Source organism: Plecotus auritus (genome assembly GCF_963455305.1).
Source record: "Plecotus auritus genome assembly, chromosome: 6".
In the NCBI taxonomy this organism is placed as follows: domain Eukaryota; kingdom Metazoa; phylum Chordata; class Mammalia; order Chiroptera; family Vespertilionidae; genus Plecotus; species Plecotus auritus.
The window spans coordinates 83,110,038-83,134,538 of NC_137773.1; the positions used below are offsets into that span (position 1 = coordinate 83,110,038).

General features: G+C 56.2%; 1 protein-coding gene across 3 annotated transcripts; it reads right to left on the reverse strand.

Moving 5' to 3' along the window:
• Positions 1–255: 255 nt before the first annotated feature.
• REXO1 (RNA exonuclease 1 homolog) lies at positions 256–22,541 on the reverse strand. 3 transcript variants are annotated; one of them, XR_013960928.1, is made up of 17 exons: positions 22,061–22,541; positions 10,026–11,806; positions 8,677–8,781; positions 7,541–7,751; positions 5,591–5,745; positions 5,111–5,242; positions 4,895–5,018; positions 4,083–4,196; positions 3,812–3,949; positions 3,537–3,650; positions 2,838–2,911; positions 2,508–2,618; positions 1,827–1,942; positions 1,538–1,734; positions 1,257–1,377; positions 1,071–1,155; positions 256–979 (listed from the first exon to the last, which is right to left on the reverse strand). XR_013960928.1 is itself a non-coding variant. In XM_080674951.1 (17 exons), the coding sequence occupies exons 1-17, from the start codon at positions 22,215–22,217 to the stop codon at positions 958–960; spliced, it is 3,699 nt and encodes a 1,232-aa protein (XP_080531077.1). In that variant the 5' UTR covers positions 22,218–22,539; the 3' UTR covers positions 256–957. The 3 variants fall into 3 exon arrangements, 2 of the variants coding, with proteins under 2 accessions (XP_080531077.1, XP_080531078.1); XM_080674951.1 differs by having other exon boundaries at positions 1,538–1,676; positions 22,061–22,539; XM_080674952.1 differs by having other exon boundaries at positions 262–1,155; positions 1,538–1,676; positions 22,061–22,538.
• Positions 22,542–24,501: the final 1,960 nt, after the last annotated feature.

Genomic DNA, 24,501 nt, shown 5'->3' on the forward strand with positions numbered 1-24,501 from the left:
CTCCATGCAGCTTCTCAGACATTCAGCCCCTCACAGGACATGCCTGGAAGCATGACAGGCCCCAATCATCAAGACTGCCCAGAGATCTTGGTCTGCTCGGGGAATACTTCACCCCCAGGGCAGGGGCAGCCTGGGAACCAGAGCTGGCTTTCTTGCTCCCCCATTGGGCAGGTCCTGGCCATGGGGACAATGACCTCCACGGAGCGTGTGGAGTCACACCTGGCGCCAAGAACACCACTGGACCCCATGGCATCTAAAATTCATACAAACGTTTATTCTGTCCCTGCCTGGGGGTTGGGGCATTGGGGAGGGGGCTGTGGGCCTTGACAAACAGCTCCCAAGTGATGGCGGGACTCGGATGGGAAGTGTTCAGATGCCAGAGCCCTGGGGGGCTCAGTTCCTGGAGGTCAGGGAGTCCCGGTGGGTTGAGGGGGACCAATTCCCACCCAACCAGGCCCAGGCTAGGCTGGACTCTGGGGTCCTGGTGGCTGTGGCAGCACCAGCTGATTACTCCCCCCACCCCACTCCCATCCCCCAGGAAGGAAGGCAGCACCAGGGTCTTGCTCCTCCAGGTGGGGGGAAGACAACTTTGCAAGTCATCAGGTTTAAATTAAAAATAATAAAAATAACATACAAAATAAAAAAAAGACAACCCCTATCCAAACAAACCCATGACAAGACTGCCTGGCCCACTGGACACTCTGGCAGGTGAGGGGGTGAGGAACAGGTGGTCAGCCTACAAGGGTCACTGCTAGGGACACAAGCAGGGCCCGGATGGGTGGTCCAGCCTCCACTGTCAGCAGCAGCAGTCTCCAGAAAAGAGCAATCTGGGGCAGACGCAGGGCGGGCACAAGGGGCTACACAAAGCCTGGGCTCTGGGTAGGTCCAAGCTGGGTCTGGGTGCCACGTGGCTCCTCCTGTGCTCTCCACTTTCACATCTTGGTGATGTGGACAGGGTTAGCTCTCGAGATTTATTGCACTGTTTTGGAAGAGGCCTGGGGCTAGAGGATGTGCCAGGGGCAGTGGGAGGCAGGAGCAAGAGGGCGGGCGGGGGGGCGGGCGGCAGTCACCGCTTGGTCTTGGCATCTTCTCGAATCTTCCAGATCACCAGGTGCATGCAGGCGCTGGCATCCTCGCTGGAGCTGTGCCCATCCACTGTGGGGTGGGGTGGGGGGGGTAGGTCAGAATGAGCTAGCTCTGGGGCCCCACTGAGCTCCCACCAAGCCCTCTCTGGCCCGCCCCGCCCCACTGTTCACCATTGTCCTGAATGATCTGTCTGAGGTAGTCAGCCATGAGATTCCGAAGGGAGCGCTTGTAGGGGAGGCCCAGGCGGTGTGGGAAGAGCACAGACGTGTCCACCACGGTGCTGTGGATGACCTGTGGGACGGCAAGCCTGTCAGGGATTTCAGCGTCTAGGGCCCCGGAGGGCTGGGCTGCAAAGGCATCCAGGGCTTGTGAGGATTCCAGAGTGTCTGTCTGGTTACTGACCCACAGCCGCCCCTGCCCTCTGAGGACAGAGCCTGGGGGGCCAGGATACCTTTAAGGCCAGCAGGTCACTCTCCAGGCTGTGTCCGATGAGGATGGTATCAGCATTGAACATACTCAGCAAGACGGCCTGGACATCCCGGAGCGAGATACTTGTGTCGGCAAGGTCAGCCTCAGTCACTCCCGAAAACCTGCCGCAGGAGGGGCAGGGACCTTTGGGTGGTTGGGAGGGCACCAGGGGTCCCCAACCTAGGAGGTGGGTTAAGGTCAGGGAGACTGGATCCTAGTGGGGTGTAGGGTTACCACCCTGGGATCCCAAGCCCTTGAGGGTCAGACCATACCTTGTGTTGTAGTCCACAATCTCATTGTCCGGCTTGACGAAGGTGTCATAAACAACCTGCATGTCGGTGTCCACCACTGTGACCCGTGTCAGCTCCAGGCCATATGTGGTATAGGACTGCAGGCCAGAGGACACTGTTCAGACATGGCCCATGGCCCGCCTTCCTCCCTGGGCACCCGGCCAGACAACCCAGCCCAGTGCTCACAACCCAGGCTGCCCCTAGTTCCTGAGCCCTGCAGCAGAGGTGCTGGCCACAGGCCAGAGGACCTTCTGGGGCCTATCTAGGTCAGAGCAGGTGTGAACCAGGCGCCTGTCTCAAAACCTGCATTGTGTGCACGAAATCTGCACATCTGAGTGCAGAGGGAATGAGTAAGGCTGTCCAGAACGTGTGGTGTGTGCTGGGTCAGGTAAGAACATCTACTTGGTAACGGAGAAAAGCCCTTTCTGAGCAGATGCTGGTAAGGCTGTGAGTGAGCCTTAGAGTTACAGACACAGCGTGACCCACAGGGAGGAGGACCTAATTGTTGTTCACAGCTCTTCATCTGCTCTTTATCCTAAAATCTGCACTGGCCCAAAGCTTCAGGCAGAGACGCTGGGACAGCCCCATGGAGCAGCAAGACCCCTGCACCCTATAAGGGCCATGAGTCCTTAGCAAGGGCCTGTGGTCAGCCAAACGACTCACCATTTCACAGTCAAGGGCATAGATTCCAGGGTGAGCATCTTCTGGAAGCTCTTTATCAAAGGTCTTCATGAACCCCTCAAGGTTTTCCTTGCGGCCGTCCTGCACGTGTTGCTGAGAGGAGGGATGTGAGGGTGGCAGGCTCAGAGGGTGGGAAGCAAAGCCAACGAGGCTGAGTTCTTGGGGCCAGGCTTGTACATGGACTGAACTCCCCTTTCCAAGGCAGATGAACCAAGGGACAGGAAGAGGGCAGCTGAAGGTAACCTGCTCCAACCAGGACAGGGTGGGGGATTCCTGGGAAAGGAAGTATCAAGCAGGGCCCGGGAGACCTACCTTGGCAACCTGGCAGCCAGTGGAGCCGATGGCGGCCGAGCAGCACATGTACTGAGTCTCCCAGCCTCCAGCCACTGAAAGAGAGACAGAGGTCAGTGGCAGTGCCCCCACGCCTCCTGCAGGTAGTTGCTGACACCCATTTTGCCTGAGCTGGCAGGGGCTTCCCAGGAGAGGGGACCTCAGCCCGTGAGGCCAAGGATTCCAGCCCTACTCCTGGGGGCAGCGGGCTCTACAGGGGAGGATTTGGGATAGGCACAGCCCCTCACCCCGCAAGGGCCCTTTCTCAGATTGGCAATGAGTACACATGCAGTGTGGGTCCACTTGGGGCATGACTAAGGGAATGCTATGCCCCAGGGAACCCTCCATGTGCCCCCAGAGGTGGGTCTGCAGGCAGCCACAGACACTCCAGACCTGTGCGTCCCTGCGGGTGAGAACCCGGTAACATTGGCCATTAAGTGAAACCAGCAGCTGCAGGACAGGACAAACCCTTTGTTCCCAAACGCCCACGTATTTCTACAAGCGCCTATGTATCAAGAAAGGGCAAGGGGGGGTGACAAGGTTGTGGGGAGGCCTTCTTTTATCTGTGTCTAAATGTTGTGACAGAAGGTCTTTACATTACTTTTGTCATGAAGTACAACAAAGGAAAACTAAAAATGGTTTGAGGCTGTCAGAAGGGAGGGGGCCAAGTCGGGATCTCACCTCGATTCCGGCGGAGCCGCCCCCAATGGTAGTAACATTCTTCATCACGCACACAGCGGCCCGAAGGGGACACAAGGTACTCAGTTCCACAGCGACAGCAGACCCTGCAGGAGGCTGTGGGGTGCAGAGAGGTAGACAGGAGGGAGAGGGAGGAGTCAGGCCAGCCCCCGTGGCCTGAACCTCTGTGTCTGCGCCCACCGACCATGCTGTTCCCTCTGCCCAGATGGACTTCCCTGTGTGCCCGCCGAGAAGCACAGTGGCAAGAGACAACTCACAGTCTTTGGGCAGCTTCTCCTCAGCAGTGAAGATGACAGCACCCCCCGGCCGCTTGGGGTGTGGGAAGGGGTAGCCGTTCTCCTTAAGCTGGTCCTCGGTGAGAAGGTACTCTTTGAGGCGGTCGTACAGGGCAGCCCCTGCAGATGACCCAGGATAGGCAATCAGCCCACAATGAGGTTAGGGATAGCCAAGGGTTAGGCAGTGGGTGGAAGGGAGGGGTGGCAGTGGGGGGCAGGCACTGACCCCAGGCTCTGGAGGAGCCAGGTTTACCTTTCAGATCCTCCACACGGGGGCTGCTCGGGCGGTTGAGTGAGAAGCTGGTCTTGGCAGCCAACTTGCCCCCCAGCACTGCCTCATGGGACACAACCCTCCGGCCACTAGTTTCTGGAAAGCGGGAGAGGAAGGGTAAACTAGGCTCGACTCCCTCATCCTTCCCAAGTGCTCCCCTACTTCCGGTTCTGTTTCCAGGACAGCTCCCTACCACCTAGAGACAGGGGAGGCCCGACCCCATGTGACCCTGGGCCAATTACCCCACCCCCACATTAACTCAGGATCAGTAGGCCTTGTGCTGCCTGGAAGCCCCTCTGTCTTCCCTCCATCTCCCCCCTGGGTGGGGGTTTTCACCCTCCTAGGGAAAGACTTTAACATGAGATATAATGGCCATTTCGAACAGGAGGTGTGGATGGGGGGTAGGGAGGACAGCTGAGAACAGAGCAGGGAAGCACCCATTGATGGCTTAATGCGCCCTGGAGAGGCATCGCGAACGTCTTCCCAGGCTAATGCACAGAGCAGGCAGGCGAGCTTTGAAGAGGCAGTCCCATTAGCAGGCGGGAGGCCCCTCGCTGGAGAGATCCCGCTTTCAGAGGAGAAGGGTGGTTAAGAGCGAGAAGAGGCTATTCTGAGGGCATGGGGCCAATGCCAGCTAAGACAGAGCCTGACAGCCGGGGACCTTTTGTCTGAAAATCTTAGCACTCAGAGCAGCAGAAAGGCTGCCGGGAGGGTCCCTACCACCCTCTGCAGGAGCCACAGGGCCTGGATCTTCTGGATGCAGCACCTAAGCTGCCCTAGTCTGCCCAACTTACTGCTAAGACCAGGCACAGTGCTGGGGACCAGGCCCCGCAGCTTCTTGAGGGTGTTCACAGCAACATTCAGGTAAATGTTTTTGCTGGGGCTTCGGTCGTAGGCCACCTTCTCCTCATTCAGCGCCTAAATATGACACCATTCAGTCCTGGACACTCCGACAGAGGGTCCCAGCCCCTCTGCCCAGGACCTGGCCCTGCACCCCCAGGGTCACCTACCTTCTCTATGGCTTCCTGGTTGGAGGAGCAGAACTTGAGACACTCCTCAATGAACAGGTTGAGGTATCGTTGGCGGATGACGGTGGGGACTTTGCCCCCAAACTCTTTTGGGATAATAGGCTTCTTTAAACTCTGGAGGGAACATGGAAACAGCGAGGGTAGCACGCCCCTGCTTGGTCCTCTGACACACTTCTTGGAACCCCCTCCACAGAGGGTAGAGCCTGCTGGAATCTGGGCCTTAGCGACCACAGGGGTCATCATGGTCTGGCTGGTGCCAAGAGATGACCACACCAGTGTTGACAAGAGGGGGAGGGCTCATGGCAACTCTGTCTTCTCTCTCTTCTCAATGTTTCTGTGAACCAAAACTACTCTAAAAAGTGAAAGGCTGTGAATTAAAGAGAAAACAAAGGAACAGGAAGACTGTGATGCTGGGTGCATCATGAGTGGGGTGCCCTGGCTCCTGCAGGGAGAGGCAGTTACCTGTAAAGATGGGCTGTGTGCCACACGCTTGGGGGTAACGGTGCTGGTGGTCTTAGACGCCATGCCTGACAGCGTGCGCGCCTTTAGGAGCTGGCTGCCCAGCTCGAGGCCATTGGGAGGCTGGCTGCTACTGGCCGGGAGGGTCCTCTTGGTACCTGTGGAGGTTGGTGTGGGACAGGGGATGTGAGTGCAGGAAGACAGCGCACCCATCACCGAGCTGCAGAGCACTAGGCAGCTGCGATCATTCAGCATCAGCAGGATGTGCATCTCAGAGCACAGGGGGAAGAGCAAGGGATGGGAACAGGGGCTATGGAAGGACATTAGGTTCTATCTGTTTTTGGGCAAGTCCATCGAGAAGGGGGACACAAAAATGGGGCTGTGAAGACCGGCAGGGTGGTCCGGTGAGTGGCTGGGGGCATGGGGAGCCTCTGCCACATGTTCCGGCCCCTGACTCCAAAGCATTGACGTCTGAGAGAGGAAAGGCCCTGGTTCCTGGACTGAGGACCAGAGGGTCTGGGACACCCCAGCCTGGTCATTGTGACCCAGCCAGCCTGTCTGCTGCTGCCTCTGTGTTCTCCTCTCCCTTTGATGAGGTCACAAACCAGACAGTCTCCCGCCCCAGGTAGGGCAGTGAGGCCAGGAAAGGTGCATCCCTGAGTGTATGGGCAGGGGACCTCTGACCAGCTCTGAGCCTGGGCTCAGCCCTGATAAAGGAACAGGAGCAGATGAGGAGACCAAGGCACTGAATGGAGGGCCCAGGTCCCTGGCTCCTGGGAATCCTATGCCAAGGTTGGCCTTGTAGGCCACGTGGGAAGAAAGGGAGGAACATGCACTTTTCAGCTTTTAGGCTCATGCAGATGTAGAATTTCCTGCAGTGCAAGTGCGTAGCACTGGGTGGGTCTCCCAAAACAACCATCTAGGCTCAGCAGAGCCAGGTAGTGTCTAGGAATGCTGGCTGCCACAGTGGTGACTATGGATGGCTGAGTGCAAGTTTATGAAATTGTACACATCTCAGAGTGCAATCCCCATTCTCTGGCCTAAACCATTGCTAAAAACCCACAACCATACCTGTCACTGTCAAGTTCTAACTCTGGCGCTCTGGGGAGGGAGGGATCAGAATCTGGGCACACCAGGGAAAACCAGGGGAGGCTGTGGATGCCTGTACCTGTAGGACCACCACATGGAACCTGACTGCCCACTCAGCTGGCTATCCAAGGGGGTCTTTAAACCAGCAGCAAGGACACCCTGGAGTTGGGCAGACCCTTGGGCTGGGAGACCGAGCCTGCATCTGAAGAGGCTTCCAGGTGGCTCCCACAGCCTGACCTGCCACATTTCCTCAGCTCCAGGTACCACCACAGAGAGACACTCCCACTGAGTGTGCAGGCCCACTTTCAGACAAGGCCCAGTGGAGAAAAGTGCCCCTCAGAGAAGAACGAGGAACAAATATAGCACCCAGCCCCTCTCCCAGATCAGCTGGCTCAGTTCAATTAGGGCCGGAGACCTTGGATTACATCCCAGGCCAGCTCCCTCTTCCTAGCACCACTGTCTGGAGCTCAGTGCCCACATTCAGACCAGCCCCTGCCAGGCCACAGGCCTCCAATACCCCAGGAACATGGGGAGGCAGGGACACAAAGACCAGGCAAGGACAGAGCGGGAGGGCCACAGGGTGACCTCTGCGTCAGGGGCCTTGGAGGGAGGCGGGAGGCCAGTGCTGAGGAGGCTTGGGTCTGGCAGACAGACACCCCTCAGGACTCTCCACAGCCAGCCCCCCAAAGCCAGGAGAGGCTCAGAGCCACTGGGCACTGTGCCAGGCCTGCCCTAGCCTTCTGCTAGGAGACTTTCTCCTATTTTATAGACAAGCACATTGAGGCCAGGCCAGACCCTACTCAAGGCCACCACTGCAGGTACACTGGGAGCCTCGCCTCCCGAGACCCCTGCCCTGGGACTCACCTGCAGCCAGGCAGGGGTTGGGGACGTGGGCAATCCTCCTCTTCTCTCCGGGAACTGAGATGTGGATGGAGGTCGGCTTCTCGGCCGGCTGCTGGGCAGCCTGGAGCCAGCTGGCTGACTCCCTCTGAGCCTGCTGAGCTCGCCGGTAACATACTTCCTGGGCGGTGGGGAACCGGGTGGGGGGGGCCAGGCCTCTCCTCACGGGCTCTGACTGGGTGATGAGAAATTCCAGAGCCCAGCTGTATGTGAGGGGCACCCAGAGCAGTCCGCCAGGGGCAATAGGCTGATGGTAGGGCCACTGGCAGGGAGGCAGGGGCTCCAGGGTAGGGGCTAGGCAGGATGCACCCAGCTCCACCTTCAGAGCTTGCAGATGCCCTGGAGGAAACCAGCTCCGCACTGTGGTCCTTTGGGGGGCTGGAACTCACGTTGCTCCTTCTGGGTGCCAGCATGGTCCTGTTCTCCTGGTCTCTGGTGTCTAAAAGTCTAGGCTGTGCCCTCACCCCTGATAACAGGCACTGGCAAGTGGAAATCCCTGCCTCTGATCAGATTGACACACTAAGCCAATCCTACTTGACTGATCTTCTCTAGACTAGCTTTCAGAATCCCAGGGCTCCTGGGATCAGACTGACACACTGATCCAACCCTACTTCATCTGATCTCTGGACTGGCTTCTAGAATCCCAGGGCTCCCTCAGGACTGAATCAACAGGAGGGAGCTCTGAGTCCAGAGCGTGGGGCCCATCCTCTACTCAGCCCTCCCTGTGCCAGGTCACTGAGTGCCCCACAGTGACCTGACAACCACTCCTGTCTCGGGGCCAAGGGGAGGAAGCCAAGGCTCAGAGAGGTTTGGCCACTTGCCCAAGATTACACAGCGCAATTCGGAGCAAGACAGGGACCAGGTACTGTGACCCTGTGGGAGGGCTCACCTGCATCTCTCTCCCCCTGCTCTGGACCCTGCTCCCCCCAGCATGGAGCACAACTCAAATTGGATGTGGGTCCCAGGCACTTCTCTGCCAGGACACAGGGAGTGTTGAACTGCGTCTGCCAAAGAAACCCATTGACCTTGTTCTGCAGACAGGAGATCCTTTCGCTGGGGTCCTGCCAGCCTCCACCCAGGACCCCAGTGCAGACCCTTACCTCCTTGCCTTGCTTGGTGAGATGAGAGATCCTCCTCTTCTGCCCAGGGAACAGAGTGGTCAGACCCAATTGTTCCTTGTCCTCCACCTTCTCTTCTTTAGGGGGCTGGAATACATGTCCATCACTCAATAAGGTTCTCTCCCTGGCCTCACTACCCATACCTACACAGTCAGCCTGGGAGTCAAGGATGTGATTCCTAGGCTAACATAGGGAGTAGGGTGGGAAGGGTGGGTCCTCACCCAGCCCTACCTTACAGCTCAGGAAACAGACTCAATGCCTCCCAGCCAAGGACCCTGGGTGCCAGCCCAGTCCTGAGCAAACTTCCCATGCCTTACTGGGAATGAAGTCTGCAGATATGCCCAGCAGACCAACTGTTTCCTGCTCCCCTCCCTCCTCTGCCCATCTGCCTGCCGACCCTGCCCAGGACAGGGTTCAGAAACATAAGAAACAAGGGGATGAAATCAGATGGCAATGCCTCAAAGGACTGTGAACAGGACAGTTCTAAGGGAACAAGGAGCCAGAGGTCAGACCCTGAGGCCCCACACAGAAGCTGAAGGTTTCTATGCAGGGGCTGATCTATCTTGCTGTTTCGCCCAGCCGAGTGGCTCAGTGGTTGAGCACTGATCTATGAACCCGGAGATCACAGTTCGATTCCCAGTCAGGGCATATGCTCGGATTGTGGGCTCAATCCCCAGCGTGGGGTGTGCAGAAGGCAGCCGATTGATGATTCTCTCTTATCACTGATGTTTCTATCTCTCTCCCCTCCTCTCTGAAATCAATGAAAAATATATTTTAAATAAATAAATAAAATAAAGCAAGCTCCCTCTGGTGGCTGATATGGGAACATGGGATGAGGAGAGCCAAACAGATTGGGGCTGGCAAAGGTTTGGGAGGGAGGGGATAGAGAGGAGGGAGGGGAGAGGGAAGAGAGAAGAGATGAGGATGAGGAGTCAGGGAAGAGGGAGACAGGGTAGAGGGGAGGAGAGAGAAAGTAGTGAAAGAAGGGGGAGGGACTGCAGGAAGAGGGGCTGGAAGAGGAGGAAAGGGGCTAGGGAAGGGAGAAAGAAACTGGGAAGAGGGAGAGGGGGTTGGCAGTGCCTGATACCCCACTGCTGGATGCTCTTAGATGCTGTCACAGAAGCCCCACCGGGTAAGCCAGAACTCTGCCAGAAGGCAAGTCAGTGTTCTCTTTCTAGACAGGGCTCAGGGGGACAGCAAGCAGCCACAAGGGTTCCTGAATTTTGGACGAGTTAAGAAGCCATCTCCACCTCTGCACTGAGACTCTAGTCACAGGAAGACTCTGAGGACAGAGTGCCAGCAGCCTTCCTGAGCCCAGCCCAGACCCTCACCTGCCGGGCCTTCCGGCCCCTGTCCTCCATCTTGACACAGGTGGATTCGTTGAAAATGCGCAGGCACTCCTCCATGGGGTCAGAGTCAAAGTCGACCTCCTTCTCCAGGGCAGAGTAATCCACATCTCTGCCTGCCTCCAAGGAGGAAGAGGAGGAGGAGGAAGAGGACGTGGAGGAGGAGGATGTGGAGGAGGATGACGAGAACAAGAGGGAGGCTGGGCAAGGCGAGGGGTGAGGGGAGGCCTTGAGGCGCTTATGCGGCCCCCGCGTGGCTGAGAGGCCCAGGCTAGAGTCCGAGTCAGAGTCTGAGCTGGAGCTGAGGTTGGGGAGGGCAGAAGGACACAGTCCAGGTGCCGTGGGCCCTGGGTCCTCATCCTCACTCTCATCCCCAAAGAGGTCTGCATGGCTCAGGGTCCGCCTCTGCAGCTTTGGGGCCTGGGAGGTGCCCTCGTCCAGCGAGTGGGCCTTCCGCTCCACCAGCTTCCCAGATGGGGTTTTCCCACCCATCCTGTCTGGCAGCTGGGAGGCATCCCCGCCAGTGGGGCTGGGGCTTGGCTGCAGCCGAAGCTGGTCAGTCCGGCCTTTCCCTGAGTTGACCACTGAGGTGGCCAGAGATGGCTTTTTCTTGGTCCCTTGGGACCTCTCTGCCCTGCGCTGGGGGATGCTGGCTTGTGAGACCCTCTTGTCCACACAGGGCTTCACAGCTGGCCTCCTGTGCTCTCCATCCTTACTCCTGTCTGTTTTCCGAACACCATCTCTGGGGCCAGAGGCCGGTGGCACCCCACTTTTCCTCTTCTTGGATCTTCCCTTCTTGTGGCTGCTGCACTCTTTCGGGGCCCTGGCTGGGGGGGAGCCAGGCTTGGCCAGGCATGCCCCATTAGGGTCCTTGGGAGGCTGCCCAAGGTCCCCCACATCATACTGCACAGCTATCTCCTTGGTCTCCCGAAGGCCGCCCTCCTCGGGCTCCTGGCCTTCCCTGGAGCCTGGCTTGCCAGGACCCTTGCTCTCAGCTCCTGCCTGGGCCCTCAAGGGGTTGGCAGTGGCAGGCTTGTCCCCCAGAGCTGCAGTAGTATCATCATCTGAGTCAGAGAATCTGGCATCACAGCCACCAAAGGGGTCACAGGGCTTCTTGAGTGCGGGTGTGTAGGGCTCACTGTTGGCACGGGAGCCCCGGGGTCGTTTAGGGGCCCGGTTATCCTTGGAGCTGGCCCTGCTGAGTAGCCGAGCGGAGAAGTTGGACAGTGGGTCATACTCCAGGTCAGTGGACGGCTTGGAGTCATCCACCACATACTTGCTGCTGGAGACTGGGCGGCTGTACCGTCTGGGCTGGCTCACGGCCTTGGGGACGTACTCCAGAGCACCACTGCCCCCTCCGCCACGGCCCTGAGCGGGGTCCAAAGAAGCCAGCAAGTACTTGCTGCCCAGCTCAGTAGGAGCGGCCAGTGGGGTGGGCTGGTAGCTAGCATTGAGGCTTAACAGGCTTCGGCCACCAGGGTTGTAATCAAAGGACAGTGGGAAGGCATCCTCATCCAAGCTGGTGGCAGGGCCATGGGGTGCCAGGGTTGGGACCTCAGCAGAGACGTGCTCACGGGCTGTCTCCAGGAGCTCCTGGTACCGCCGTTGCTCTATCTCCACCTCAGAGCGCACGGCCTCAATGGCCTGGTTGACCAGCTCCAGCTCCAGGATGTCTGAGTGGGGCTCATCCCCTCTGCCCAGGACGCCATTCTCCCTCTGTGCCGGGAGCTTGGGCAGCTCAGGGTTGTACGGGTCATAACCAAGCCCTGAAACAGTAAGAGGGAGGAAACAGTGGTGAGCAGGCTGTGAAGTAGCAGCCACATGAGGCAGCAACCAGCCACTGCCTTGACCCAGATAAGTGGCCTTCCAGAACCTAGCAAGGGCTAGGCTTCCAGCAGACCCCCACTGAGGCTCAGCCTGCACCAGGGTTCCAGAGCGCCCCTCCATCCAGGCCCTACCTTGCAGAGGCTGGTAAGCGGGGTGAGAGGTATTGAACCCTGGCCCTACCTTGCAGAGGCTGGTAAGTGGGGTGAGAGGTATAGAACCCCGGCCCTATCTTGCAGAGGCTGGTAAGTGGGGTGAGAGGTATAGAACCCTCGCCCCAGAGACAGCTACAAGGTTAAGAGACTGGCATGGCCTCTGGGACAACAACTGGAAGGGGTGGAGACTTGACAGAGAAGATCCGGAAGCCGGGTGAGATGGTGATGAGATTCCCTACACGGTAGCTACCCCCACACTGCTTCCTGCATCTGGGAGTTGGAAGAATGATGAAGGGGACCTGACATCCAGGTAGATCGTAGGGCACAAAGATGCTTGACAGGGTGGGATGGGAGTGTGTTCAGAGCTCCCTGATTCAGGGCTGAGGGTGGGAGGGGAGCAAAAACCAACAGGGTCTGAGGCATGCAAGACTCTGTCCCACACATCCTCCTGCAGGGCTATGTCTGTACAAGTGAGAAAATGGAAACCACCACTAAGTAGCACTATGGACAAAGGACACCCACACACTTTTAATGGAAAACAAGAGGCAGAAGGCAATCAATGGGGTGATCCCAAGGGTGTAAAGAGGAAAAAGTACATGCTAGAGTTCAGCACAACCCCAGTACCAACAATGTTGGCACAAACCTCAGGACTCACTTATCGACAGAGGTACAGACATCTTCAATGCAATATGAGCAAATACAGCACATTTCAAGAAAGGAGTAATGTACATATTCAAATATACCAATCTACCATAAATATTCCAGAGTTTAAAGTGTTCATCACTAGAAATTCTATCAGATATAATTCTCAAGCATCGCTAAAGAAAAAGCCAACAGAGTTGATGTCCTGTGGTTGGAGAATGACAACTGATTCTCCCAGAGCCAGCCCTGACCAACCTGGACTTAGACTGGAGGCTGAGTGTGGACCTCTGGCCTCCAGGACTATCAGAGAATCAACCTGTGCTGTGGAAGGTACTCAGGGTGTGGTGACTTGCCATAGCAGCCCCAGGAAACTCATGCAACCTCATTTAGGGAGAAGTCCATGCGGCTGGCTGCCCACAGGTGACAAGCTTTGCAGGGGACAGTGGCTGGGCCTGGGCTGCCTTTGGGGAGGGGATGAGGGAGGAATTCTTTGTAGATGTGTAGTCTGGCTTTTAACTTGCGTTCCATTTTTGAAATTATATTCAGAAAGGTGAAAGGAAGCATGTACCTATGCTTCAGATGACGGAGGACATGCCAGATTTGGGGGGTGGGAGATGGGAGGTAAAAGGACACGGGACTAGATGCCAGTGACAGAACAAGTTCCAAAGTCCCAGGGGCTCTCCTTGTGGGGTGTTCACAGTAGGAGATGCCACTTAATACCTCCCTATCACAGAGGAGAACGCTGGGGTGTAAGGATTCGGGGTCAAGACTCATAATCCTTCCCTAGCTGGATTGACTCAGTGGATAAAGCGTCAGCCTGTGGATTGAAGGGTCCCAGGTTCGATTCCAGTCGAGGGCCATGCTCGATCCCCAGTGGTGGGTGTGCAGGAGGCAGCCAATCAATAGTTCTCTCTTATCATTGATGTTTCTATATCTTTCTTCCTCTCCCTTCCTCTCTGAAATCAATAAAAATATATTTAAAAAGAAAGAAAGAAAATAAAAAGGACTCCCAATCTTTCTACTTCCAGTGAGGGACAAGGTAAAGGGACCATCCTGAGGGAAGGCTAGAGACCCCAGGAGTGGAATTGAAGCTGCCTTCCCAGCCCACCCTAAACCCGGGATGGGTCCCTAAGCACCAATGGCAGACCCACCCCAGCCCAGCACCAACTGCATAAACAGACTGCAGCCAATGTTCCCTCCCTCCCCCAAGTCCTGGCTGTCAGCAGAGTGGAGGAGCCCAGGCCAAGGCCACCAGCCAAGAGCTGGGGTCACTTACTGGGCATTTCCACAGAGGGATCTGTCAGGTTGCGCTAGTCTCTGGGGGGTCTCCAGCTCAGGTCACCTCGCTCCCTAACCTCCCTCCTTCAGTTAAGACAGCTCCTGCCCTCCTTGTGGGGAATGGAAGCAAGGGCCCACCGAATGGGAAGTCCTTCCTCTCCCAGGACAGGTTGGCAGGACCAATCGACGGGGGTCAGGACCCAAGCAAAACCATTCCACAGCCCTGACCGGTTTGGCTCAGTGGATAGAGAATTGGCCTGCGGACTGAAAGGTCCCAGGTTCGATTCGGTCAAGGGCATGTACCTTGGTTGCGGGCATATCCCCAGTGGCAGGTGTGCAGGAGGCGGCTGATCGATGTTTCTCTCTCATCGATGTTTCTAACTCTCCCTCTCCCTTCCTCTCTGTAAAAAATCAATAAAATATATTAAAAAAAAAACAAAAAAAAACCATTCCACAAAGGGTTCTCCAAGGTCAGGTCAGAATGCAGAGCCTGGGGATTTTCAGCCACTTTGGATTTGAACCAAAAGGGTTTTCCCCAAGGAGCCTATACTCTGGAAGCCAGGTGGAGGAGGCACTGTGCCTGGAAGCAGGGGAGAAGGGTGGGGATCCTGCAAAGTTCCTGAGACCATCTGGTCTCACTGGCTCAGCTGGACCGGAGGCAGAGCTCTGGCTTTCTCAATGGGAGCCTGTACTGGCATGTTTCCTAAAGGCCATTACACCTGCTCCACCCCCACCTGTTTCCAGGAAGCCCATGAACCTGCTTGCAAGGTAGGAAGGGTAGCACACTGGGGGGTCTGAGCCACTCACTCTGAAGGGATGCAGCTCCTAGCCCAAGGTGGGGCATTCTCAGACCCAGGTAGAAGCTGCCCTCCCCTTCTCCACCCACTGCACCAAAGAGCAAAAGAAACCGCCCAAGGTAGGCTTGGGTTAAGGTCCTGATCCTGCCCTTCTGGGGCCTCAGTTTCCCCACTGGTACCATTAAGGCTATTGTAACCAGCCTGAAGAACTCTAGACAGGTCTGGGAGCTTCCAGCACACAGGCCAAGGGTTTTGCTGTAGCCGTGAGGCCAGAGCTCAGCCCCCGAGGCAGGCACCTCCCCCAAGCTGCCCCAAGGTTATCTGAGGGTTGGTGAGGGATAAAATACTGAAGGTACTTGTTCATGACATCTAGCCCCCTGCCCCACCTGCCTTGGAGGGCCAGGTCCCTCAGGGCACCTGTCAGAACTGGAGAAGTTACCAAGAAAATGTTTGCCAGCTGCCTGATGCTCTGGGGGCCCTGTCAGCCCACTGGTGGGGGCAGTCAGAAGGCAACTCAACAGGTGACCTGGAGGTTGGGAAGGGTCATAGGCACCTTGGAAGAGGTCCTCCAATTATTGGGGATTAATTTGGATGGAAGACAAAATCTCTCCTTTGAGGGTTCACACCAGTAAGCATGCCTCTAGTAAACAAGATTAATTGGGCTGTTTTTCAGAAAAGGGAGCAATCTTGGAATGACTAGAAAAAAACCCCAAAAGCCTGGCTGAAGGAGTTACACTCTATGAGAAGTCAGACCCCCAGACCTGGTTCCTGCCCCCTACTCCAGGGCGAGGGAGGGGCTGGCTGCTCCCTAGCTCCTGGAATATCCATGAGGTGAAGAGCCTGCCTGGTGGTCACTTGAGAGATGTCCTTTGGGAAGGCCCCTCACTGGGTCAGGGAGAGAGAAAGATGGGGAGCCTGAGGCCTCTTCCAGCCCCCACAGCTCACCTTCCCCTGGTCATTTGTGTTTGGCTCTGTGCACCCAACACCACACACCCATAGGATCTGGCCCAGCTGAAGGAGAGAGCGATGTGGCTCCCCTCCTGGCTCCAGCACCAGGGTGGCTCCCTTAGTGACCTTGTCCCCTCTCGGACTCTCTGATCCTGTTTCTGGGACAGGCGTCTAGCATGGCAGAGATCAGGTCTCTTCCCCCATCTTCTGGGGCCGTGGGACATTGGATGGGAAAAATGTACAGGCCGGGGCATGAGTAAGGAGGGGGGAAGGCGGGGGGTGGGGGGGTGGAACACCGCTGACCACTGAACCCTGACAGGCTGACCCACAAACAAGTCAGGTACAGACCTTTCCCAGTCCTGGCGGGCACCTCCAACCACTCCAGATCTTTCCTCTGCACAAAACGCTTCCCCGCTTTGGACCTATCCCAGCCTCTGCTCCTCCCTGCTCCCACCACACCCTCCATTCCAGAAAACACAGGCACCCTTCCCTAACTGCTGCACACGGAATCAATGACAAGACATTGAGTGTACTGGTAAGGACCCCACTCGGGGAGGATGTGACCCCACTGTCTCTGGCTTCTGAAAGCCCAGTCATCACCCACCCCTTCTCTCCCTAGTCTGCCCAAGGACTGAAGATAAGTGCGGGACTGCACAGCGGTTCCCCCAGCTTCAAACCTGATGTCAGCAGGGCCTTCTCCAACCCAGGTGGCAGTCATAGCCTGTTGATCTGCTCTCCCACCGCCAGCAGAAGTACTGGGGACACCGGGAGAGACACAGTCCCTGCCGCACAGGAGATAAGCGGGGACACAGGACTAGTCATGGTATAACTACCAGGGGTGGGCAAACTTTTTGACTCGAGGGCCACAATGGGTTCTTAAACTGGACCGGAGGGCCGGAACAAAAGCATGGATGGAGTGTTTGTGCGAACTAATATAAATTCAAAGTAAAGGAGCGGAGGGGAGAGCAAGAGAACCGGATAGAACAGCCGGATCCGGCCTGCGGGCCATAGTTTGCCCACGGCTAAACTAGACCCACCTTGAATGGCAGAGGCCTTGAGATGGAGCCAGAAGACACAGGATATTCAAGGCTGCAGTGGTAGAATAGGTGCAGGGGGAGGCCAAGGGCTCAGGGTCAGAGTACTCCACACTTGGGGCTTTTCTGGAAAGTGGAATCTGGCAGACAATACCCCCAAAGGCTATCCCCACTGGAGGGCCCCCCAGTTCCTTAGAGGGCTGGCCACCACTCCTTCCCCACAAACCCAGCCTCTCTGCTCCTGGACCCCCTACTCCTGGACAATGGGCCACTCCAATGGACAGGCCAGGAGCTTGAAGCCTAGGAGTGAAGGCACCTGGTGACTCACACATTCTGAACCAGAGGAGAGGCCCCCATATTGCCCATTGTACCCTGGGGAGGGAACATGTAGGCCACCAGGAATGTGCTCCCAGGTATACATGGGGGACATCCAAGACATGCCCCTGCTAAGGCTGGCTGCATCTAGAGGAGCAGGTCTGGGGTCCTTCTCCCCACTTGGCAGGGACCACACACCTGTCTCTGGGGCTGGTAACACTGGAAGAGTTGGGACACTGGTTTGAGGCCCAGACCCTGGACAGCCTCAACTAGCAACCCTCAGCTCTAGGAAAACAGTGCAAGGCCAGGGCCTCAGTGCAGTTGGCACCACACAGCCAGCTCCAGGGGAAGGAAAAGAGGGCCCCGGCCAGACCTGGGACCACCACAAAACCCATTCTCTGTATCCCCAGAGCCACCCTGGCATCAGTCATTACACTGGCTGCCGGACCACCCTGCTCCCCAAATCTGGATCCCGGGTCCAGGCTGCCCTTGAAACACCCACTGCCTGGGGCTTAGCAGCCTGGATCCTAACGACAGTCTATGCTTCAAAATATGCAAAATACATGACAGCATAAAAACTCAAGGAAAGAACCAGAGGGGTGGGCCGCAAGGGCAGACAGGCACCCTGGGGTGAATGAAAGGTATCCTTTTCTCCTTCTAACGTGTCCGTCCTCACAGTCCGTGACAGCACGAATCACTTCAGTGAGCCCAATAAAGAAAGCTTCAAAATAAAGTGCTTCCACTCTTTCTGGTCCCGGTGCATCTCCAATTCCCAAACACATGGGACACATGGGTTTTCTTTCCAATGGGTGATTCTGGGGTCACCTCCTCTATTGTGCAGGCTCCCAGGAGCGCCCGCCCCAACAGTGACCTAGCAACTCCAAGCACCTTCACATGTTCTGAGTGAAGACAGGGGAAAGCACATCCTAGTCAGGGGAGACTGAGGCTACACTCCTATAGGCAGTCACAGGACGTGGGGCCAAGACGAGTGGGGTGCCAGCTGCATCCCCTAAGAAAGAGTCCACACACAGGGGTTACACATGAGCACAGTGGCTTTTATTACTTGACTCTGCAGGCAGGTGCTGGGGAGGGGGTGACAAGGCTGGCTCCTGAAACAGAGCCCACACCCCTGCTCTGTGAAGGCCCTCTTGGGCTACGCTCCCACAGGAGGGGACACCAGTCTCTCCAGACAAGCAACTGTGATATGTGACTGCCAAGTAGGTAAGGACAGAACTGGCCTCTAGGACACAGAGGGACAAGTATCACCAGGATGTGCCTGGAGTGAATGTGGTCCAGGGCCCTCTGGATACACCCTCCCATCACCTTCCAGGCCCTGCCTCCTCTATCCAGCAGCTCAACACACTGACCCCCCTGACCAGTACAAATGTCTGCAAAGGTCTGTGGGATGAATGACTGAATGGAATACGAACCAAGAGCCACAGGCCCCTCAATGCCTGTAACATGTCCATTCCTGAGGACACAGGCCTCTGTCGTGATCAGAAGATAGTCCCTTCAGGACAGACAGTTACCAGCAGCCACACAGCAAAATTAACTGGCTGAGTCCCCCCATCTCCCCGTCTTTGGGGCGGAGTAGCTGGACCGCGGTGGCACTCCCAGGGCCTGTGCTAGAAAAGGACAAGTTACAAGTCAGTGTGTCAATGGAGACCCCTGCCAGGACTGTTAGGGATGGTAGTGGTGCTGGGGGACAGCCTCTCCTCCCCCTTTTACGCTCCTCCAAACCACAGAGCGTAAGAACATCCCAGGTCTTCCAGTGTACTGTTTCCTTGTCTAGAGTCCTGGATTGCTGCCTGCCTCCCAACCTGCTTCCAATACCTGGTAACACTCCTACTCATCCTTCAAGGCCCAGCTCAGTAACCACATGCATAGGGACACATGCCCAACTTCCCTACAATCCCACGTGCCAAGTGCTCTCTCTCTGGATCCCAGCCCACATCTGTTATGCTGGACACGCCTCCTTTGCTTCCAAAGCCTGGTTCATAGATACTACTGAATTCACACAGACCTGGAGGAGCCCTTTTGGAGGTCCCCAGGGCCAGCTCCTGATCTTACAGATGACCTGCATGTGTGGGTCCAGGCCAAGGCCACAGCTTGCGAAATGACCAAGTCCCACCCATCAGCTTCCCATCCTATTTTCCTTCAGCAACCAGAGCAGCAAGCAGGAAAGCAGTTCCCCCATGAATGCTTCTCGGCCTTCAATCCTGCCTGCTACTTGAGGCTCTGCTGACAGGCACTCCACAGAGCTGTCCCCAGAAAACCTAGTGCCCAGAAGCCACAGGACCAATCTCCCCCAAACTGCCTGCATATGTGCCTGCTTCCTCAAATGATGCAGGCTGACCACTGCAGGGACTCCCGAGGACCTGGCCATCACAAAGGAGGAAGGTGACCAGGAAACACCTCCATGAATCAGTCAGAGTCTGCCCAGACTGGCCCCTCCGTTCCCACTTTTCATTTCTTTCTGTGTTCCATTCTCTGTTGTAAATCAGACCACACCAAGCCAGACTCCACCTGTTGCACACGTGCACCTCAAAGAATAACAAACCCAACTCCGGAGCACCCACCACTCAGGTTAAAAAACATCTGATGGAAATTATTTTGTAAAGGGGATTCTGAGGTGGGGTGGGGGTGGAGGAAGACCAAAAAGCAGGAAAAAGGGTTTCTGGAGCAGCTCAGGAGTATCAGAGAGGATGCGGTGCTGCTTTTTGTTGAGATCTAATTTGCAGAAAAGATAACAGGCAAATAACACTAACCAGTGGGAAGCCAGGCTGCCCCCTCCCTGCCTGGCTTTTTGCACAATAGAAAGTGAAGCCAAAATGCCTTCACTTGGGTGCCACACCCAAGCCCCCCGACAGCAGTGGTCCCCCAAACCCATCCAGGGTTCTTGAGCTCCTGTGCCTTTAGCCTCTGGAACTAAGGAGCTAAGGGAGGTGGTGCTTTTCAGGGTCTGCCATCCCTATAGGCCTTGGCTAGCTCCTCCATCACATTCCCAAAATATACAACAGGTCAGTGCTGGGATACTGATCACATTGGTACCACAGACACTTGGGGTTGGTAAACCTGTGTGTGTAGGGAAAGGGGCCATCCTGGGCACTGTGGGGTGTTGGGGAGCATCCTTGGCCCCCACCCACTCAATGCTAGCAGCAACCAGTCATGACAATCACAGTTGTACCCAGACATTGCCCAGTGTCCCCTCAGCAGAGACGGAGGAGGGAGGGGGAACTGACTCGTTCAAGTACTGCACAGGTAACATGCACACTCTGCATGATACATCCATGTCCCTCCTAGTGCAGCCACCTTCCCTGGCCCCTCCACAAATCCCACCTACTCACCACCCACTTCTGGCAAGCCTGGGCCCAGAGTCTCACTGCTCTACTGATCAACACTAAGCAAAGAATCCCAAAATACACATGCCTGGATCCGGCAAGAGGCAGGTCTTTACAGATCCTAGGCCAGTGGTCGGCAAACTCATTAGTCAACAGAGCGGCAAACCGCGGCTCCCCTAGGCCCGTGGTCGGCAAACTGTGGCTCGCAAGCCACTTGCGGCTCTTGGGCCCCTTGAGTGTGGCTCTTCCACAAAATACCACGGCCTGGGCGAGTCTATTTTGAAGAAGTGGCGTTAGAAGAAGTTTAAGTTTAAAAAATTTGGCCCTCAAAAGAAATTTCAATCGTTGTACTGTTGATATTTGGCTCTGTTGACTAATGAGTTTGCCCACCACTGTCCTAGATCTGGAGGGGCCACCTCGGGGGAACAGAATCCAACTTAATCAGTGTGGCAGGATCACAACTTTGGTAAAAAGACACAATGCCTTTTGTTTTTAAGGCTGGGGGAAGAAGAGCAAGCTGGCCCGGGGGGGACTTGGGGCAACATACAAAACACTTGTCTTTTGATTTTTTGGTACTCTCCAATGTTATTTAAGTGAACATTACTCTGAGTCTTGAAAAAAACCTGATTGAACGGAAGGGCCTGTGTGAGGATGAACCACAAACAGAAACTCGGGTTCATTTTACCAGTGATACTGCTAGTGTGAGAAGTGAACTCAGTGCTGGTGACAAGTACAAAAAGGACTGCTTTGACTACCCACAGCACCTTCACTTCCACTCCCATCTTTGCAGAAACATCAACAATAAAACCACCCACCCTGTGCAGCAGTGAAGGATCCTCCTCTGGGAGGCCTCAAGCTTCAATCCCAGGAACCTGGTGGCCCCAGCTCCCTGGGGGGCTGGAGCCACACGTGGACGCACAGCTTCCAGGGAGGAACACAGAGATATAAGTGGCCTCAGCGAGAAAATAAATAACCTATGACCAGAGGTTATTAATGTCTCAGCTCAAATCTCACACCTCCTACAAGAAACCCTGCCAGATCCCTCTCACCAAACTCTGCCATGACATTGACAATCGCCACGATGGTATCTAAAGAGAAGCAAGTCCATTAACATTCTCTGCTCAACCCAAAGCAGGACATTCCTTGGAAGCCTGTCCCCCCTCCCGTTCTTGTCAAGTGGTTTTGACTTATTCCCTGTACAGTTTCGTCTGACAACGCGGCTTTACACAGAGTAGGTGCTCCTAATGAGGGCGCAGCCGGGGAATTAGTACGGAAATAAACAAGGACTGCCACAACACGTGAGGTCCAGCGAAGCGGTGGGGATGGTCCCCCCTCCCCAGGACCTCAGACGCTAATTAGGGCAGGAGTCCAGGGCCTGACAACCAGTGTCAGCTCGCTCACTTCCCGAGCCCCGCGTTATCTCACTCCACCCTCGCGACACCCCTAGGAGGGCATGTTCTCCCATTGTTTACATTTTATACTTGGTGTAAACAGAGGCTTACAGAGGTCCAGCTACTTGTACCGGGCCCCGAGGTGGGTGGTCCCGGTCCTGGCTGGAGGAACGTTGCCCGCAAGAGTGTGGGGAGGGGGCTGGGCTGCAACTGGGGGACCGGGGAAGCACCTGCGGTGGAGTTCAGGCCCGGGCTGGGAAGCCTAGCCCGCGGCGGACGAGCGGGCGGGCATTACCTGCTGCGGGGGGCGCCGCTCCGCCGCCGCCGGGCGCGCCCGGGCCCCGGGCCCCGCGGTGCCGGAAGTGGCAGTAGGGCCGCCGGCAAGGACCCCCGGGCGCCTCAGACCAATAGGGGCAGTCGATGGCCCGGAAGAAGCCGGTGGAGCGTAGCATGGTCCGTCCCGTGGGGAGGCCCCAGCCCGGAGCCGCCCACGTCCCCGGGCCCCTCACTGGCGCCGCGGTCGCCTTCGCCCGCGTTTCACAGACCCCGACGCCGCCATCTTGCTCAGAGGCCCCCAGAGGCCCCCGGACGCTGCCGTAAAGCTCCGGGGAAGCGGCTGTCCACAGCGTGCCCGATCAGAAACTCCTGATCTCGCGGAATCGAGGCGGGTCGTGAGCCCCTGGGTCGAGACAAACAGGCGTGAGAGATGGGGTGGAGCGTGCAGACTGCTCTGCCTGAGGCCTCCGGGAGCCTCGCCGGCGCCGCCACCCGGTCTTCAGCGGCGGCAGTAGCGCCATCTTGAACCCAAGGTCCCTTCGGCGTCTGAGCTGTCCACGGCGCGCCTGATGAGAAAAGCACCCCCCCCACCCCCACCCAAGGGCCCGTCCATGGCTCATCTTGAGTTTAATTTGCGTCATTAGCATGGTCTTCTAAAGCGCCCTCTGCTGGAAAAGATGAGTCCCACACCTAGCAACCCCAGTGCTTCAGTTACTCCATGCTCTAACACTCACCTCCGCCCTGGTATACAGTTGGTTTGCAGTAGTGCTTAATTTCTCCTACCTGTATTCATGTCAGCACTCTAATCCCTAGGCCCAGAGGAGTCCTGTTTTCATTCATTAATTTTTCCACCAAATACTGAGCACCTGCTCTATGCCAGCTGTTATAGATGCTATGCTGAACCGTATTTTGTTTAGTTAATCCGATGATGGACATTTGGGTTGTTTCCACCTTTGTCTATTGGAAGTGTGCTGCTGTGAACACAGGGGTAGGTATATTTGATTATCATTGTTTCAGTACTAGTGTTTTAAATGATGTAAACTTGTTGCCCATGTTTAGAACTTGAGAGATGTCACATAAAAACTGCAATCCCCACCCTATGAACCGTTGGCTACCCTGGGCCCACCAGATGGCAATTGCCAAGCAGCCCTGTGAACAGGGTGGGGAGGTCTGTGCAGGTCCCCTCTCTCCCAGCCCACCTCTCTCCTTACTTCAGCTAACTGGCCTTGTGGGCATTTGAGCTTGAGACCCCTCACCCAGGGGTCTCTCACACCTCTCCACCGACAACAGAAGGGTTGAGTGTAGTCCTGACAATGCTAGTGAGGTGAAATAAGTGCTCACACTCATAAGTGCTCCATTCATCCTCAAGGGCCTTGGCCATTCATTCCACAAATGTTTACCAAGTATCTACTCCATGCCAGACACAGTGCTAGAAAATCGGTGAACAAAGCAGAGACCCCCTACCCTGATGGAGGAAGACAGACATAGGAAATTTAGGAAATAAGTAAATGAGATAGCGTGATACAAGGCAGAAAGTGCTGGATTGGGGGAAATAGAACAGGGTAGGGCTGGGAAGTGATCCACATAGTCCTATGGGGAAAGTGGGATTTGAGCAGTTCTGAAGAAGATAAAGAGGAGCCAAGCAGACATCTAGGGGAAGAGCATTCCAAGTGGTGAGCACAGCACATGCAAAGGCCCTGGGGCAGGTCTGTGCCTGGCATGTTGGAGGAAGAGTATGGAGGAAGCCTGTATGACTGAAGCACAGTGAGCAAGGAGGAAAGAGAGGTGAGGGCAGAGAGGAAAGGGGGGTGGGATGGGGCAGGACCTTTTGGGCCTCGGGGAGAACTTGGGCTTTTATCCTGAGGAAAGAGAGAACACTGGAGAGCTGTGTACAGAGGAGGGGTGGGGCCTCAGATGTTCACACGCGTTGGCTGCTGTGGGAGAACTGTCAGGATACGGGCAAAGGCAGGACCTGACTCAAGCGCTCACTTGCGCCCTCTGGTGGATACCATGATGACAGACTGTAACGGTGATGGTAGGAGCCAGGGACCAGGGCTGGGGTAGCTAAGCTGCTCCAGGTGGACCATGATGGTGGCTGGAGCCGGATGGAGGCAGAGAAAGAGGGCAAAATGGGCAAAATCTGGATATGTCTTGAAGGTACAGCTTCAGGGAGGTTTCCGGATGGACTGGATGTGGTTGGTGAGACAAAGAATCAAGGTCAAGGGTAATCCCAAGGATTCTGGCCTGCACCCTTGGAAAGATAGAGCTGCTGACTAAAGGGGTGATGCAGAAGGGCAGCCTGGGGATGGGATGGGAACATCGGGTCTGGAGTTGAAGGCAAGGTCTGGCTAGTGATGGGTCAGGGGGTGTCATTCACACACAGGGGAACCTGAGCAGGGTGGGGGCAGTGGTTGCGTGCCAATGGAGGGTCCAGAAGGCAGGAGGGGACGTCTAGCTGTT

Excerpts from the sequence above, each read along its gene's own strand:
- REXO1 (XM_080674951.1), bottom strand. The coding sequence starts at position 22,217 with ATGCTACGCTCCACCGGCTTCTTCCGGGCCATCGACTGCCCCTATTGG. Across the intron at positions 5,019-5,110 it reads ACCAGGAAGCCATAGAGAAG|GCGCTGAATGAGGAGAAGGT; the intron begins GTAGGTGACCCT and ends TGTCATATTTAG. Across the intron at positions 2,912-3,536 it reads GCGGCTCCGCCGGAATCGAG|TGGCTGGAGGCTGGGAGACT; the intron begins GTGAGATCCCGA and ends TCTCTCTTTCAG.